The sequence below is a fragment of the Syngnathus floridae genome, chromosome 6 (assembly GCF_059516105.1).
Source record: "Syngnathus floridae isolate MCC-2025c chromosome 6, RoL_Sflo_1.0, whole genome shotgun sequence".
Classification (NCBI taxonomy): domain Eukaryota; kingdom Metazoa; phylum Chordata; class Actinopteri; order Syngnathiformes; family Syngnathidae; genus Syngnathus; species Syngnathus floridae.
The window spans coordinates 4,183,613-4,196,979 of record NC_142418.1 but is presented as its reverse complement, the minus strand read 5'-3'; the positions used below and the strand labels follow the sequence as shown (position 1 = coordinate 4,196,979).

The 13,367-nt window shown below is 48.2% G+C and overlaps 1 protein-coding gene across 6 annotated transcripts in view; it reads left to right on the top strand.

Moving 5' to 3' along the window:
• ano1b (anoctamin 1, calcium activated chloride channel b) overlaps positions 1 to 13,367 on the top strand; it is an 89,511-nt gene that overhangs the window by 48,911 nt on the left and 27,233 nt on the right. For all 6 annotated transcript variants that reach the window (XM_088379323.1, XM_088379324.1, XM_088379322.1 and 3 more), the window contains one exon: positions 1,281 to 1,363. In XM_088379323.1, the coding sequence (XP_088235449.1) occupies positions 1,281 to 1,363 (83 nt within the window). The remainder of the gene's footprint in view (positions 1 to 1,280; positions 1,364 to 13,367) is intronic.

Here is a 13,367-nt window from a genome sequence, read left to right as displayed (position 1 = left end):
TAGTCCGAAAATTATTGTACATTTATTTGATATATCTAGTCTGATGTCAGCAGCCCACGTAGTCCGACATCAACAGTTGTGTATTTACCTTTTTTTTTTTTTTTTTTTTTACACAGAGGATAAATATTCCGATGGATTTAATGATTTAGAGTGTCACGGATGGTTTGTTAAAATTGTTCTTTATATTACATTTATTTGATATATCTAGTCTGACGTCTTTTCGGCGTCAACAGCTGTGTGTATGTGTGTGTGTGTGCGTGTGTGTGTGTGTGTGTGTGTGTGTGTGTGTTTTAAGTGACACAAGACGAAGATTCCGTTGTATTTAAAGATATTGTTATTTCATCCATAGTTTATATATTGTTATATGGGCCTGTAGAAAAAATTTAACTGCAACGCGCCGCAGACGTCAGACTTGTTTACATAAAGGAGGACGAACTCGATCGATGCCTTTAATGATTTGGAGTGACACAGATGGTTTGATAAAGTTGTTATTTATGTTATAGTTATTTAAATAAGTGTTAATGTTACATCAGGCCAGTTCTCAGCTTCTCGTTTGTGTTTATGTCTCGTTAGCATACCATATCGTTAGCCTGTTGTTGCTGGTTCATGTCTGTTTTTGGTGTTGGATTTTGTCGAATAAATTTCCCCCAAAATGCGACTTATACTGCGGTGCGACTTATATATGTTTTTTTTCCTCCATATTGTGCATTTTATGGTTGATGTGATTTGTATTCCGGAGCGACTTTTAGTCCGAAAACTACGGTATGTATACGTATGAACTAGGTGTTGTAAATATATACATGTGTGTATTTAGATGTATGCATGTGTACTGTATATGTCACATTGCTTTAGGAGCGTCTTTGTGTTTTAGGATGGCTTTACTGCTCCCACTTGCTTTCTTTGAAGGCATGATTAGGGGTTAATACAATCCTCAAAGTAACAAAAATACAATAACGAACGGAGTCAGTCGGCATCCGGGCCGCGTGGTCGGGTTTTCTCGGGTCCTTTCGGCTCATCTCGCGAGGTTCGACCTCCGAAGCAAAAAAAATCTTGAATTTTTCGTTAGAATTCTCATTTGTTCGAGAACCGGGACGTTCAAAAACCAAGGTTTGACTGTATTTAATCAACCACAACGCACTGGAATTTATGAGATTTAAACATGTCACGACAGGTGCCTTTCCCATGACAAAAAGAAATACCCCGCAAATAAAAATACATCTTCCGAATTCCTTTTTTGACGATCTTTGACGATTGTCCTCTATTTTGTCTTTAAACATAAGCTGCCATGTTCATGGAGCATTGGAAGAGGAGGCAAATGAGACTTAATTATGAATGGGACCTGACTGGATTTGAAGACGAGGAGGTAAGGCTTAAATGTTAGGTTATTTGTATGGCCAATCCTATTAAGCCATGATCGCTTAGGTTTTCCAAAGTCAGTACAAAGTCATTCACACATACAACTGGGCAAAGCAAATATATTGTCTTCTAATTGTTACAAGATGAACAGTAGTCTATGATTGGCTGGCAGCCAGTTCAGGGTGTCCCCCACCTGCTGCTCGACGTCAGGTGAGATAGGCTCCAGCACGCCCGCGACTCGAGTGAGGACAAGCGGTTTGAAAAATTTATGAATGGATGAAAAATAGTATCCTTCCATCCATCCATTTTCTGAAGCTCTTTTCCTCATGAGGACCATCGAGAGGGTCTGGGCTCCAGTCTTCCCTTGAACCTTCCTGTCTGGCATTTGCAATGTTCTCTCCCCATGCTGAGTGGGTGTCCTCCCACATTCCCAATACATGTATGTGATTATTATCAATTGAGAACTCTTCATTGAGTGTGAATGTGATTTTGAACTGTTGTTTTAACCATGTCCTACGATTAACTGCCGACCAGTTCAGAGTGTACTCCATCCATCACCTAGTCATCTTGAATAGGATGAATGAAGATGAAATAATGAATGAAAACAACTATATATAGCAGCCTTGTGAAAATGCACAGATGAAACTTTGCATTTTTCATCTTGTACTTGTTTCCTTCTCTTCCACTGTTTAAACAAGATATGGAACAACCCTTTTTCAAGTACAAACCTTACTTTCAATGAAGTTGGGACAATATAAAAAACATAAGTAAAAACAGAAAACCATAATTTACTAATCTATTTCTGCCTTTATTCAATCAACTACATAACAAAAGCGAAATGTTAATGTTCAAAGGATGACCAGGGGAATATTGCGGAGCGGGTGTACGTTTTCGGTCGGCATATTTGCGGTTCTGTTCGACAGTGCGTTAGAGGGCCTTGATGGTGTTGGACCATATCTGCTTACAGCAGCGCATGTGGTGGTGAACCGAAATCTCCTTCTCGTCGGCTGGGAATAGTGGAGGTCGATAGCCGAGTGACCCCTCAAACGGGGATAAGCCTGTGGCAGCGGAGTCAAGTGAGTTGTGTGCATATTCCACCCATGGCAGGAACTTGTTCCACTTGGACGGGTTATCGGAGGTCAGACATCGGAGTGCGGCTTCAAGTTCTTGGTTCATGCGTTCTGTCTGCCCATTTGACTGGGGATGGTAGCTGGATGTTAGAGAGACCTTTGCACCAAGAGCTGAACAGAACTGCTTCCAAACTTGGGAAATGAATTGAGGGCCTCGATTGGAAAGGATCTCCTGTGGGATGCCATGGAGACAGAAAATGTGCTTGACTAGGAGTTGGGCAGTCTGGAACGCAGACGGGAGTTTTCTGAGAGGGACTAGATGACATGATTTTGAGAAACGGTCGATGATAGTGGGGATGGTGGTCATTCCTTGTGATACGGGTAAGCCTGTCATGAAATCCAGCGCGATATGGGACTAGGGACGTTTGGGTATGGCAAGAGGCTGTAGAAGTCCATCGGAGGTCTGTGGGTTGTTTTGTTTTGTGCGCAGATGGGACAGGCGAGAACATATTCCCTGACATCCTTGTCGATGGATGTCCACCAGAAGCGTCTGGCGACTAGCGCAATGGTGCGACTGGTCCCAGGATGGGCTGAAAACCTGGTAGAGTGAAACCAGTGAATGAGGTGCGAGCGGACTGAAGAAGGGACATAGGTCTTCCCTGGGGGACCCATACCCGGATCGGGTTCCTGAAGCTGAGCCTGAGCAACTACTTTCTCGATATCCCAGGAAAGAGCGCCTATGACGCAACTGGGGGGAAGAATGGGAGCTGGTGCTTCTTCTGACTCGTCTGGTTTTGTGTTCTGAGAGCCGGGGCGATAGAAGATGGACAAATTGAACCAGGAGAAAAACAAGGACCAGCGAGATTGTCGGGCATTCAGACGCTTAGCGGACTGTAGGTAGGATAGGTTCTTGTGATCGGTCCAAATCAACACGGGATGTTCGGTGCCCTCCAGCCAATGGCGCCACTCCTCGAGCACTAACTTAATGGCCACGAGTTCACGGTCCCCTATGTCGTAGTTCCTCTAGCCGTCGGGAAAAGAATGCACAGGGGTGAAGCTTGTCGTCGGTGTCTGAGTGTTGTGAAAGGATTTCCCCTGTTTCTGTGTTGTATGCATCAACCTCTAAGCGGGGACTAAGCGGTTCAGAAAATGGATGGATGGATGGATGGATATAATATAATAACAATATTCAAGATTGAAGAATTTTTATTCGCCATGTTTGAGCATGCCAAACAAGGAATTTGACTTTGGTACATCACAGCCTCTGTTCAACATTTAGGTGACTAACAACACTCGGGACATGTGCGAAAATTGACAAATATTCTCAAACATTCCCTGATCTTAAACTCCCAGGAGGGCAAGGAAAAACTCAAAACTCCAACTAGGGGAAATGAGAAACCTTGAGAAGAGACCACAGATATGAGGATCCCTCTTCTAGGATGACCAGGCTGCAATGGATGCAGAGTGGACACATAGTACAGATAATACAGACAATTCAAAAAAGGCGTGGAGAGCAGGATGTTATTGCACAGCAATGACTCTGAGACTCTAGGAGTGGTGTGAGTTCATCAGAGCGACAGCCTGGGGGAAGAAGCTGTCTCTGTGTCTGCTGGTTTTAGTGTACAGAGCTCTATAACGGCGTCCGGAGGGGAGTAGTTCAAACAGGCTGCAACCTGGGTGCGAAGGGTCTGTTGAGATGTTACTTGCACGTTTCCTGGTCCTGGACAGGTACAAGTCTTGGATAGATGGGAGGTTGATTCCAATTATCTTTTCTGCAGTCCTTATTGTCCATTGCAGTCTGTGCTTGTCTTGTTTGGAGGCCGATCCAAACCAGGATGACCAGGCTGCAATGGATGCAGAGAGGACACATAGTACAAACAGTGTAGACAAAAAAGGTGTGGAAAGCGGGATGTTATTGCACAGTAATGACTCTGAGACTCTAAGAGTGGTGTGAGTTCATCAGAGCGACAGCCTGGGTGAAGAAGCTGTCTCTGTGTCTGCTGGTTTTAGTGTACAGAGCTCTATAACGCCGTCCGGAGGGGAGTAGTTCGAACAGACTGCAACCTGGGTGAGGGGGTCTGCAGAGATGTTACTTGCACGTTTCCTGGTCCTGGACAGGTACAAGTCTTGGATAGATGGGAGGTTGATTCCAATTATCTTTTCTGCAGTCCTTATTGTCCGTTGCAGTCTGTGCTTGTCTTGTTTGGAGGCCGATCCAAACCAGACAATGATGGAGGTGCAGAGGACAGACTGGATGATGGCAGTGTAGAAGGTCTTCAGCCGCTCCCGCGGCAGGTTGAACTTCTTGAGCTGTCTCAGGAAGTACAGCCTCTGCTGGGCCTTCTTCCGGACAGAGTCTATGTGGCCGGTCCATTTCAGGTCCCGGGAGATTGTGGTTCCCAGGAACTTGAAGGTGTCTGATGAGAGAATAGTATTACTGCGGATAGTGAGGGGTGAAAGTGGTGAAGGGCCTCGCCTGAAGTCCACTGTCATCTCCACAGTCTTGAGCGGATTCAGGTCCAGGTGGTTTTGGCTGCACCAGTGGACCAGCCGCTCCACCTCCTGTCTGTACGCAGTCTCATCACCGTTCTGGATCAGTCCGATGAGAGTGGTGTCGTCTGCATACTTCAGGAGCTTCACAGAAGAGTCACTTGCGGAGAAATCGTTGGTGTAGAGGGAGAAGAGCAGTGGGGAGAGGACGCACCCCTGAGGGGCTCCAGTATTGGTGGTCAGGGTGTCAGATGTGATGCTACCCAGCCTCACACGCTGTCTCCTGTTGGTCAGGAAGCTGGTGATCCACTGACAGGTGGAGGCAGGCACCGCGAGCTGGATGAGCTTCTGTTAGAGGATGTCAGGAGCGATGGTGTTGCACGCCAAGCTGAAGTCCACAAACAGGATCCTGGCGTACTTTCCTGGGGTGTCCAGGTGTTGCAGGATGTAGTGCAGTCCCATGTTGACCGCATCATCCACCGACCTGTTTTCCCGGAAGGCAAACTGGAGGGGGTCCAGCAGGGGGCCCGTGACATCCTTCAGGTGGTTCAGCACTAACCTCTCGAAAGATTTCATGACAACAGATGTCAGTGCAACAGGTCTATAGTCATTCAGACCTGTGATGGCAGGCTTCTTGGCCACTGGAACGATGGTGGAGCTCTTGAAGCACGAAGGCACCTCACACAGCTCCAGGGAACGGTTGAAGATCCGTGCAAAGGTGGGCGCCAGCTGCTCAGTGCAGACTTTCAAGCAGGAAGGTGACACGCCGTCTGGGCCCGGTGCCTTCCTGATCTTTTGTCTCCGGAACATCTGGCGCACTTCCTCCTCGCGGATCTGGAGTGCGGGCGCGGCCTCTGCAAGAGAGAGAGTCGGTGACCACGGTGATGGAAGTGTGGACAGAGCAGTTGTGGGGGGAAGTGAGTATGTAGATTGTGCTGCAGGAGGTCCCGTTGTGCGGGAGGACCGATCAAACCTGCAGTAGAACCTGTAGTAGAACCTATAATAATAATAGTAATAATAGTAATAATAGTAACAATAATAATAATAATAATAATAATAATAATAATAGATCAGTTTTATATAGCGCTTTTCTAAACACTCAAAGCCACGTTACATAGAAAATTCACGCTTAATTGCTCAAACACGCACACACGCACACGCACGCACACACACACACACACACACGCACACACACACACACACACACACCAAGAGTTAGGGGTTATATGCAGAGTTGAAGAGGTGGGTCTTGAGATGGTGTTTGAAGGAGTGCAGGGAGTCAGCATTATGGATGGTCAGGAGGAGAGAGTTCCAGAGAGTGGGGGCAGCAATGGCAAAGGCTCTATCTCCAATGGTCCGGTATTTGCTCAAGGTAATGGGGGTGAGCAAGTTGGCGTCAGCAGAGCGGAGTCGGCAGGTGGGGGTATAGCGGTGCAGGAGATCAGACAGGTAGGGGGGGGGGCAAGGTTGTTTAGGGCCTTATATGTGGTGACAAGGATTTTGAAAATAAGATGACAAGGATCTTGAAATGTATGCGCTGTGTTATGGAGAGCCAATGAAGATGACGTAGGACAGGGGTGATGTGCTGTCTGCTGGGTGAGCGGGTGAGCAGTCGGGCAGCAGAGTTTTGAACATATTGCAGTTTGTGAAACACAGTTGAGGGGAGACCATACAGGATGCTATTGCAGTAATACAGTCTGGAGGTGATAAATGCATGAATTAATGTCTCTGCCGCAGGGGTGGAAAGATAGGGACGTAGGGGTGCAGTGTTTCGGAGATGGAAGAAGGATGTTTTGGTGACGTGGTTGATATGCGATTTGAAGGAGAGTGTGGGATCCATATAAATTCCAAGATTTCTGACTAAAGGGGAGGGAGTGACAGAAATCACTGTCACTCCCTCCCCTCTAGTCAGGAGCAACTACACTCTCTCAAACTGCAGAATGTGAATTTGTGGTAGGTGGGGAGGCTGGATTTAGGACCGAAGATGATGATTTCCGTTTTGTTACTGTTTAGTTTGAGAAAGTTTTGAGTCATCCAGTCTTTAATGTCTGTGAGGCAGTGAGTGAGGGTGGAGAGAATGGCAGGGGAGATGGTTTTGGTGGAGATGTAGACTTGTGTGTCGTCAGCGTAACAGTGGAATTTGAAACCATGGCGGCGGATGATGTGTCCAATGGGAGGCATGTACAGTGTGAAAAGAATGGGGCCCAGAGCTGATCCCTGAGGGACTCCGTGTGCAACAGGGTTGGTATGGGATTTGTGTTGGTCAATGGTGATGTAGTGAAATCTGTCAGACAGGTTGGTATAGGTAACTATCTCTCTCGAGAAGTCCATCGATTTCGATGATGACGTTGCTCCAGATTAAAAGTATGGACAGTTATTGGGGTGTTTTGCGGCCGCGCATAGCCATGTGGCTGTGCAGGCCGATGCGTGATCCGCAGGTCTTGCCACATGAGGGTCAGGGGTATATGGTACTGGAGGGTGTTGGCCCTGCAGCACGGTGATGCCTCTGTGCACGGTGTTGTATCCTCCTCTCTGTGGCCTGCTCCTGAAAGTGAGTAATACCCTGGTGGCAGGTGGAACTCCAGGTGTGGCGAACAGCAGCCAGGGACTCGAGTGCTGTAGGTGTAATGTCACACTTCTTCAGGAGGGTTTTGAGGTGATTCTTGTAGCGCTTTTTTGGCCCCCTGCAGATCTCTGACCACCCAAAAGCTGGCCATAGAGGGTCTGCCTAGGGAGGCTGTGGGTAGGCATACGGATCACATGACCTACCCAACGTAGATGTTTCTGTGCAAGGATCAGGGCAATGCTGAGTGTGCGGGTCCGGTCGAAGATCTCAACATAGGGCACCCTGCCTTCCCAAGACACACCCAGGATCCTTTGCAGGCAGCGGATGTGGAAGGGCTCTAGGGTACGAATGTGCCTCTGGTAGGGGGTCCAGGTTTCCGAGCCATATAGCAGAGTAGACAGACATACTGCCTTATACACAGCTGCTTTGGTGGAGATAGTGAGACTCCTATTCTGGAAGACCCTGGAGCTGAGCCTGCCAAAGGCAGCGGAGGCCAGGCCGATGTGGACCTGAATGTTGTCGTTGATGTTGCAGGAGGGGGACAGAATACTGCCTAGGTAGGTGAAGTGTGGGACGATGGCAAGGGGATGACCATTGAGGGTGAAGGTGGGCGCACAGGTTTGGGGGGTGGACTCTTGCACAACTATCTGTGTTTTCTTGATATTAATTTGAAGACCAATGGCGCCGTACAAGGAGGCGACCACATTTAGCGCACGCTGTAGGGACTGTGGTGAGTGAGCGAGGAGAGCATACTGTAGCTCCAGGATGTGTTGGGTGGTGGTTTTGGTGAAGGCTTGAAGGCGCCGAATATTGAATAGGTTGCCATCCAATCTGTAATGTATCTGTACCCCATCGGAGGGGTCAAGGAGTTTATGAGAGAGGAGGGTGATGGTAGAGAGGAAAATGTTGAAAATGGTTGGTGCTAGAACACACCCTTGCTTGACCCCCACATCCACACTGAAGAATGTGGATTGTTGGCCACCAACACTCACACAGGCTTGCATCCCGTCGTGGAACTGACGCAGGAGGTTTCTGAACTTGGGTGGAACCTCAAGCTTCCCCAGCACTTCCCAAAACAGTTCCCGGTTGACTGTGTCAAAGGCCTTGTACAGATCAATGAAAGCTAGGTACAGGTCTTTGCCATGTTCTCTGCATTTCTCCTGTACCTGTCTAGCAACAAAAATCATGTCAACAGTGCCTCGCTCACGTCTGAAGCCGCACTGGGATTCAGGCAGGATGTTTTCACTGACATGGGATGCTAGGCGGAGTAGCATGATCCGTGCTAGCACCTTCCCGGCCGCTGATAAGAGGGAAATGCCTCTGCTGTTCCCACAGTCTGCTTTGTCACCTTTGCGCTTAAAGATTGTTATGATGTTGGCATCCTTCCAATGATGACTTCAGATGACCAGATGGTGGTGATCAGCTGGTGTAGTCTGCGGGTGAGGAGGTATCCGCCAAGCTTCCGAATTTCTGCTGGGATTCCATCAAGGCCCGGGCGCTTGTTGTTTTTCAGGCTGGCGATGGCTTTCCGTACCTCGGCGAAACGGGGGGGGGCAGTCTAGATCAATGACGGGTGGCAGGCAGGGGAGGTCGGCAAGTGTATCCATGCGGGTTGGGTATGAGGTGTTCAAGGATCTGTTGTTTGTCCTTGTACAGGATGGTACCATCTGCTGATCTGACCGGGGCTGTGTTCTTTCTCTGTGGGCCATAGATAGACTGGATGGCATCATAGAAAGCATGGGAGTTGTTAGTATCCGCGTGATGCTGTATCTCGCTGGCTTTCTTGACCCACCAATCGTTCTCCATGGCTCTGAGGGTGCGCTGGGTTTCAGCCCGGATGTTGTTGTAGCTGGCTTTCAGCAAGCTGGATTGGGGGTTGGAAAGGTGAGCTGCAAGGGCCTTGTGTTTTGCCTGAAGTAGGTTGTAAATACCAGGTGCACTGTTGTCGAACCAGTCTTGGTGTCTCCGTCTGGTGTACCCTATGGATTCTACTGCCACCTGGTGAATGGCAGTGCGGAGGGTGGTCCAGGTAGCACTAATGTTGACATCAGTTGGTGTTTCAGGGATTTTAGACAGTTGTAGAGCAATCTGTTCCATGAGCAGGTTGACTGAGTGCGTGGACTTCAGTGCGTCACAGTTGAACCACCTGCAGGGTGGTGTTTTCCTGAGAGGAGGACGGAGTTCCAGGGTGAGTTTGGCTCTGATTAGACGGTGATCTGTCCAGCAGTCAGCTCCACGCATGGCTCTGGTGACTCACACCCCCTTCCTGTCATCTTGGTGGACAATGATGTAATCCAGGAGATGCCAGTGTTTGGAGCGAGGATGTTGCCAGGAGGTCTTGAACTTGTTCCTCAGCTGGAACAAGGTGTTTGTGATCACCAGTCGATACTCAGAGCAAAATGTGGAGGGTGGGGTAACTGGAGCGAGCCTGCGAGTAGATTATAGTGAGGGAAGTGGCGCGCAGTCTCTACCCTCATTACCTTGGCTCCTCCCTACATATTCCAGTGGCATGCAGTGCACGACGACCTTCTGTAGAGGAGAGTTGCAGAAGACTGCCAGAAACACCGTCTATTGGTGACTGCCTAATGCCGGTTTTCTCCACATTTTTTTCGTTAGGGGTTGACTCCCGTAGCCATAGCACATGTGAGTGCACCCATTGGGCATTGGGGTTTTCGGTTTTACATTGGAGTGGCCTTCTCCTAGATGGGTTGCCTTGCATGGCTATGAGCCCCATCTGCCCATGCTATTTGCCCATAGCTGGGGCAGTGGTTGAGAGGCGCCAGGGCGTGTCCACACACCGGTGGGCCTGCACGCCTTCTCTCTGGGGCCCACTACTGCTCCGAGATCTCCTGCAGTTTAGCCTGGGACCGCAAGGTGCCCAGTATCTGTGTGTGGCCGCGGGGAGGCACTGCAGGAGTCTTGACGGTGGAGAGGCTATATACCGGCAGGAGGAGATTTACGCAGTCTGCTCCTCTTTTCACCCCTGTCAAAGGGCTAGCCGGTGGCGGTAGATGAAAGCAGAGGGTGACAAGCAGAAAGCAAAATGCAACATGGACTAGCTACATGCACTACTACCCCAGTATTACTGCACTGACGATTCACACACGCCCTGTGTGCGATGCACACACACACACACACACATCTGAACATACAAACATAACCTGTGGGGTCCCCTAAAGTTCAATCCTGGGGCCTTTACTATTTAATATTTACATGCTCCCACTAGGTAAGATTATGGAAGAAAACAAAATATGTCACCATAATTATGCGGATAACACACAAATTTATATCACCATATCACCAGGAGATTATAATCCCATACTAACACTGATTAAATGCATTGATCAACTCAATGACTGGATGTGCCAGAACTTTCTCCTAATAAACAAAGAAAAAACTGAAGTAATTGTTTTTGGAGCCAAAGATGAACGATTAAAAGTCACCACTCAACTTCACTCGGTGATGTTAAAGCCCACAAACCAAGCTAGAAATCTTGGTGTAGTTATGGACTCAGACTTTAATTTTAACAGTCACATTAAAACTATTACAAAGTCAGCCTACTACCATCTGAAGAACATATCAAGGATTAAAGGCCTTATGTCTCAGCAAGACTTGGAAAAGCTTGTCCATGCTTTTGTTTTTAGTAAACTTGACTATTGTAACTATTGTAGCGCTTTTACAGGCTTTTCTAAAAAGTCTATCAGACAGCTGCAGCTGATTCAGAAAGCTGTCGCTCGAGTTCTCACTAAAACAAAACAAAAATAGATCACATCACTCCAGTTCTGAGGTCCTTACACTGGCTTCCTGTCTGCCAAAGAATTAATTAAAACATACTTTTATTGGTTTATAAGGTCTAGGGCCTAAGTATATTTCTGACCTGCTGATCCCATACGAACCATCCAGAACTCTCAGATCGTCTGGCATAGGTCTGCTCTCTGTTCCCAGAGTCAGAACCAAACAGGGAGAAGCAGCGTTCAGCTTCTATGCTCCAAATATTTGGAACAAACTCCCAGAGACATGCAGGTCTGCTGTAACTCTCAATGTATTTAAGACAGAACTGAAGACTTCTTTGTTTGCTGTGGCCTATTGCTGATTTTACCTTAACTTATACTGCACTGTAACTCTGTTCCTGTTTTATTTATATTTTTACTGATTTCCTTGTCAGGGTCCGGCCGAACCTGTCCACCCTCGAGAATAAACCCCAAAATGATGACAGATGGTCTGTGAAATTCGCACTTCTCAGCTTTGACAAATAGCCAGCTCTCCAGCAGACGCTGCAGTACCAAACGGAAATGACGGCGGTGTTCGGAGAGGTTCCGTGAATAAATGAGGATGTCATCCAGATAGACGAAAACGGATATGTTGAGGAAATCCCGGAGGACATTGTTTACCAGTGCTTGGAAAACAACGGGGGCGTTACAGAGTCCAAAAGGCATGACGAGATATTCAAAGTGGCCAACCGGGGTCTTGAAAGCGGTCTTTCATTCATCTCCTTGGCGTATCCTGACCAGATGATATGCCTTCTGGAGATCAAGCTTGGTGAATATGGTGGCATCCTGGACTAGTTCAAATGCTGATGAGATGAGGGAGAGGGGATACCGGTTCTTGACGATGATCAGGTTGAGGCCTCGGTAGTCGATGCAAGGGCAGAGAGTCCTATCCTTCTTGCCCACGAAAAAGAATCCTGCCCCCAGACGTGAGGAGGAATGGCGAATGATGCTAGCGGCCAGTGATCCGTTTATGTAGGTCTCCATAGCTTGTCTTTCCAAGCGTGAGATGTTGTAGAGCCTGCTGGATGGTAGCAGAGCTCCGGGAAGTTCTATGGCACAGTCGTAGGGGCGATAAGGTGGTAGAGACAGCACCTTGCTCTTGCTGAAAACCTGTCTTTGTTCATGGTATTCTCTGGGAATTGGTGAGAGATCGATGGAAACCGCTTCATCGGGTGTCGCTGGGGGCGGGCGAGAAGGCACGGCAGACTGGAGACAAGAGGCTAAACACTTCGTGGACCAAGACTCGATATGACTCTCTGACCAGTTAATCTGGGGGTTATGTTTCTGGAGCCAGGGGAAACCAAGGACAAGGGCTGACTGTCTTATGAGAAAGACAGAAGGAAATAAATTCTCGATAGTTGCCAGAGATTATCCGTTCCACGGGTCTGGTGCGTTGGGTGATTCTGGATAGTCCCCTCCCATCCAGGGCGGAGACAGAGAGGGGAGTGGAGAGTGGTACCGTCCCGATCTGGGCTTGGGAGATGAATTCTTGGTCGATTGGCTGAATCGGACAGCAGGAGACGAAATGATCCGGGGAGCTGCAGTACAAGCATTGTCTAGAACCTCTACGCCGCTGCAGTTCCTCCGGAGAAAGTCGATTCCAACCAATCTGCATAGCCTCGTGCTCTGGGGGGGGACTCGCTAGGCAACTGCCTAGGCGGACTGGATTTAGCCAAAAAACGGCTGTGATCTTCCATCCGATCTCTCCCATCGGGAGCTTCTCCTTTCCCTAATTCAATTGTCTAACGGAATAGCCAAGGCTATTAGGTCATCAAATGTCTCCGATTCATCCAGGATTGCCAGTTCGTCCTTTAAGGACACATCTAAGGCTTGAAAAAGGCTATCTTTAAGGCTACAGGGTCCCATCCGGAAGCGGCTGCTAGGGTGCGAAACTCAATAAAAAAATACGCGACGGGCCTATTACTCTGTTTAAGTGCCCATAAACGGCGAGATACTCCGGTCTGGTCAGTCTCGATTGTAAAAGTCTGTTTAAATTCCTTCAAAAATTCCTCAAAAGAGCACCTGAATGCCTGCAGTCAGAAAAACGGGCCTCAGCCTAATTAAGCACCTTCCCCGTGAGGAGTCCCAAAATAAATGAGCTCTTCGCCTCGTCAT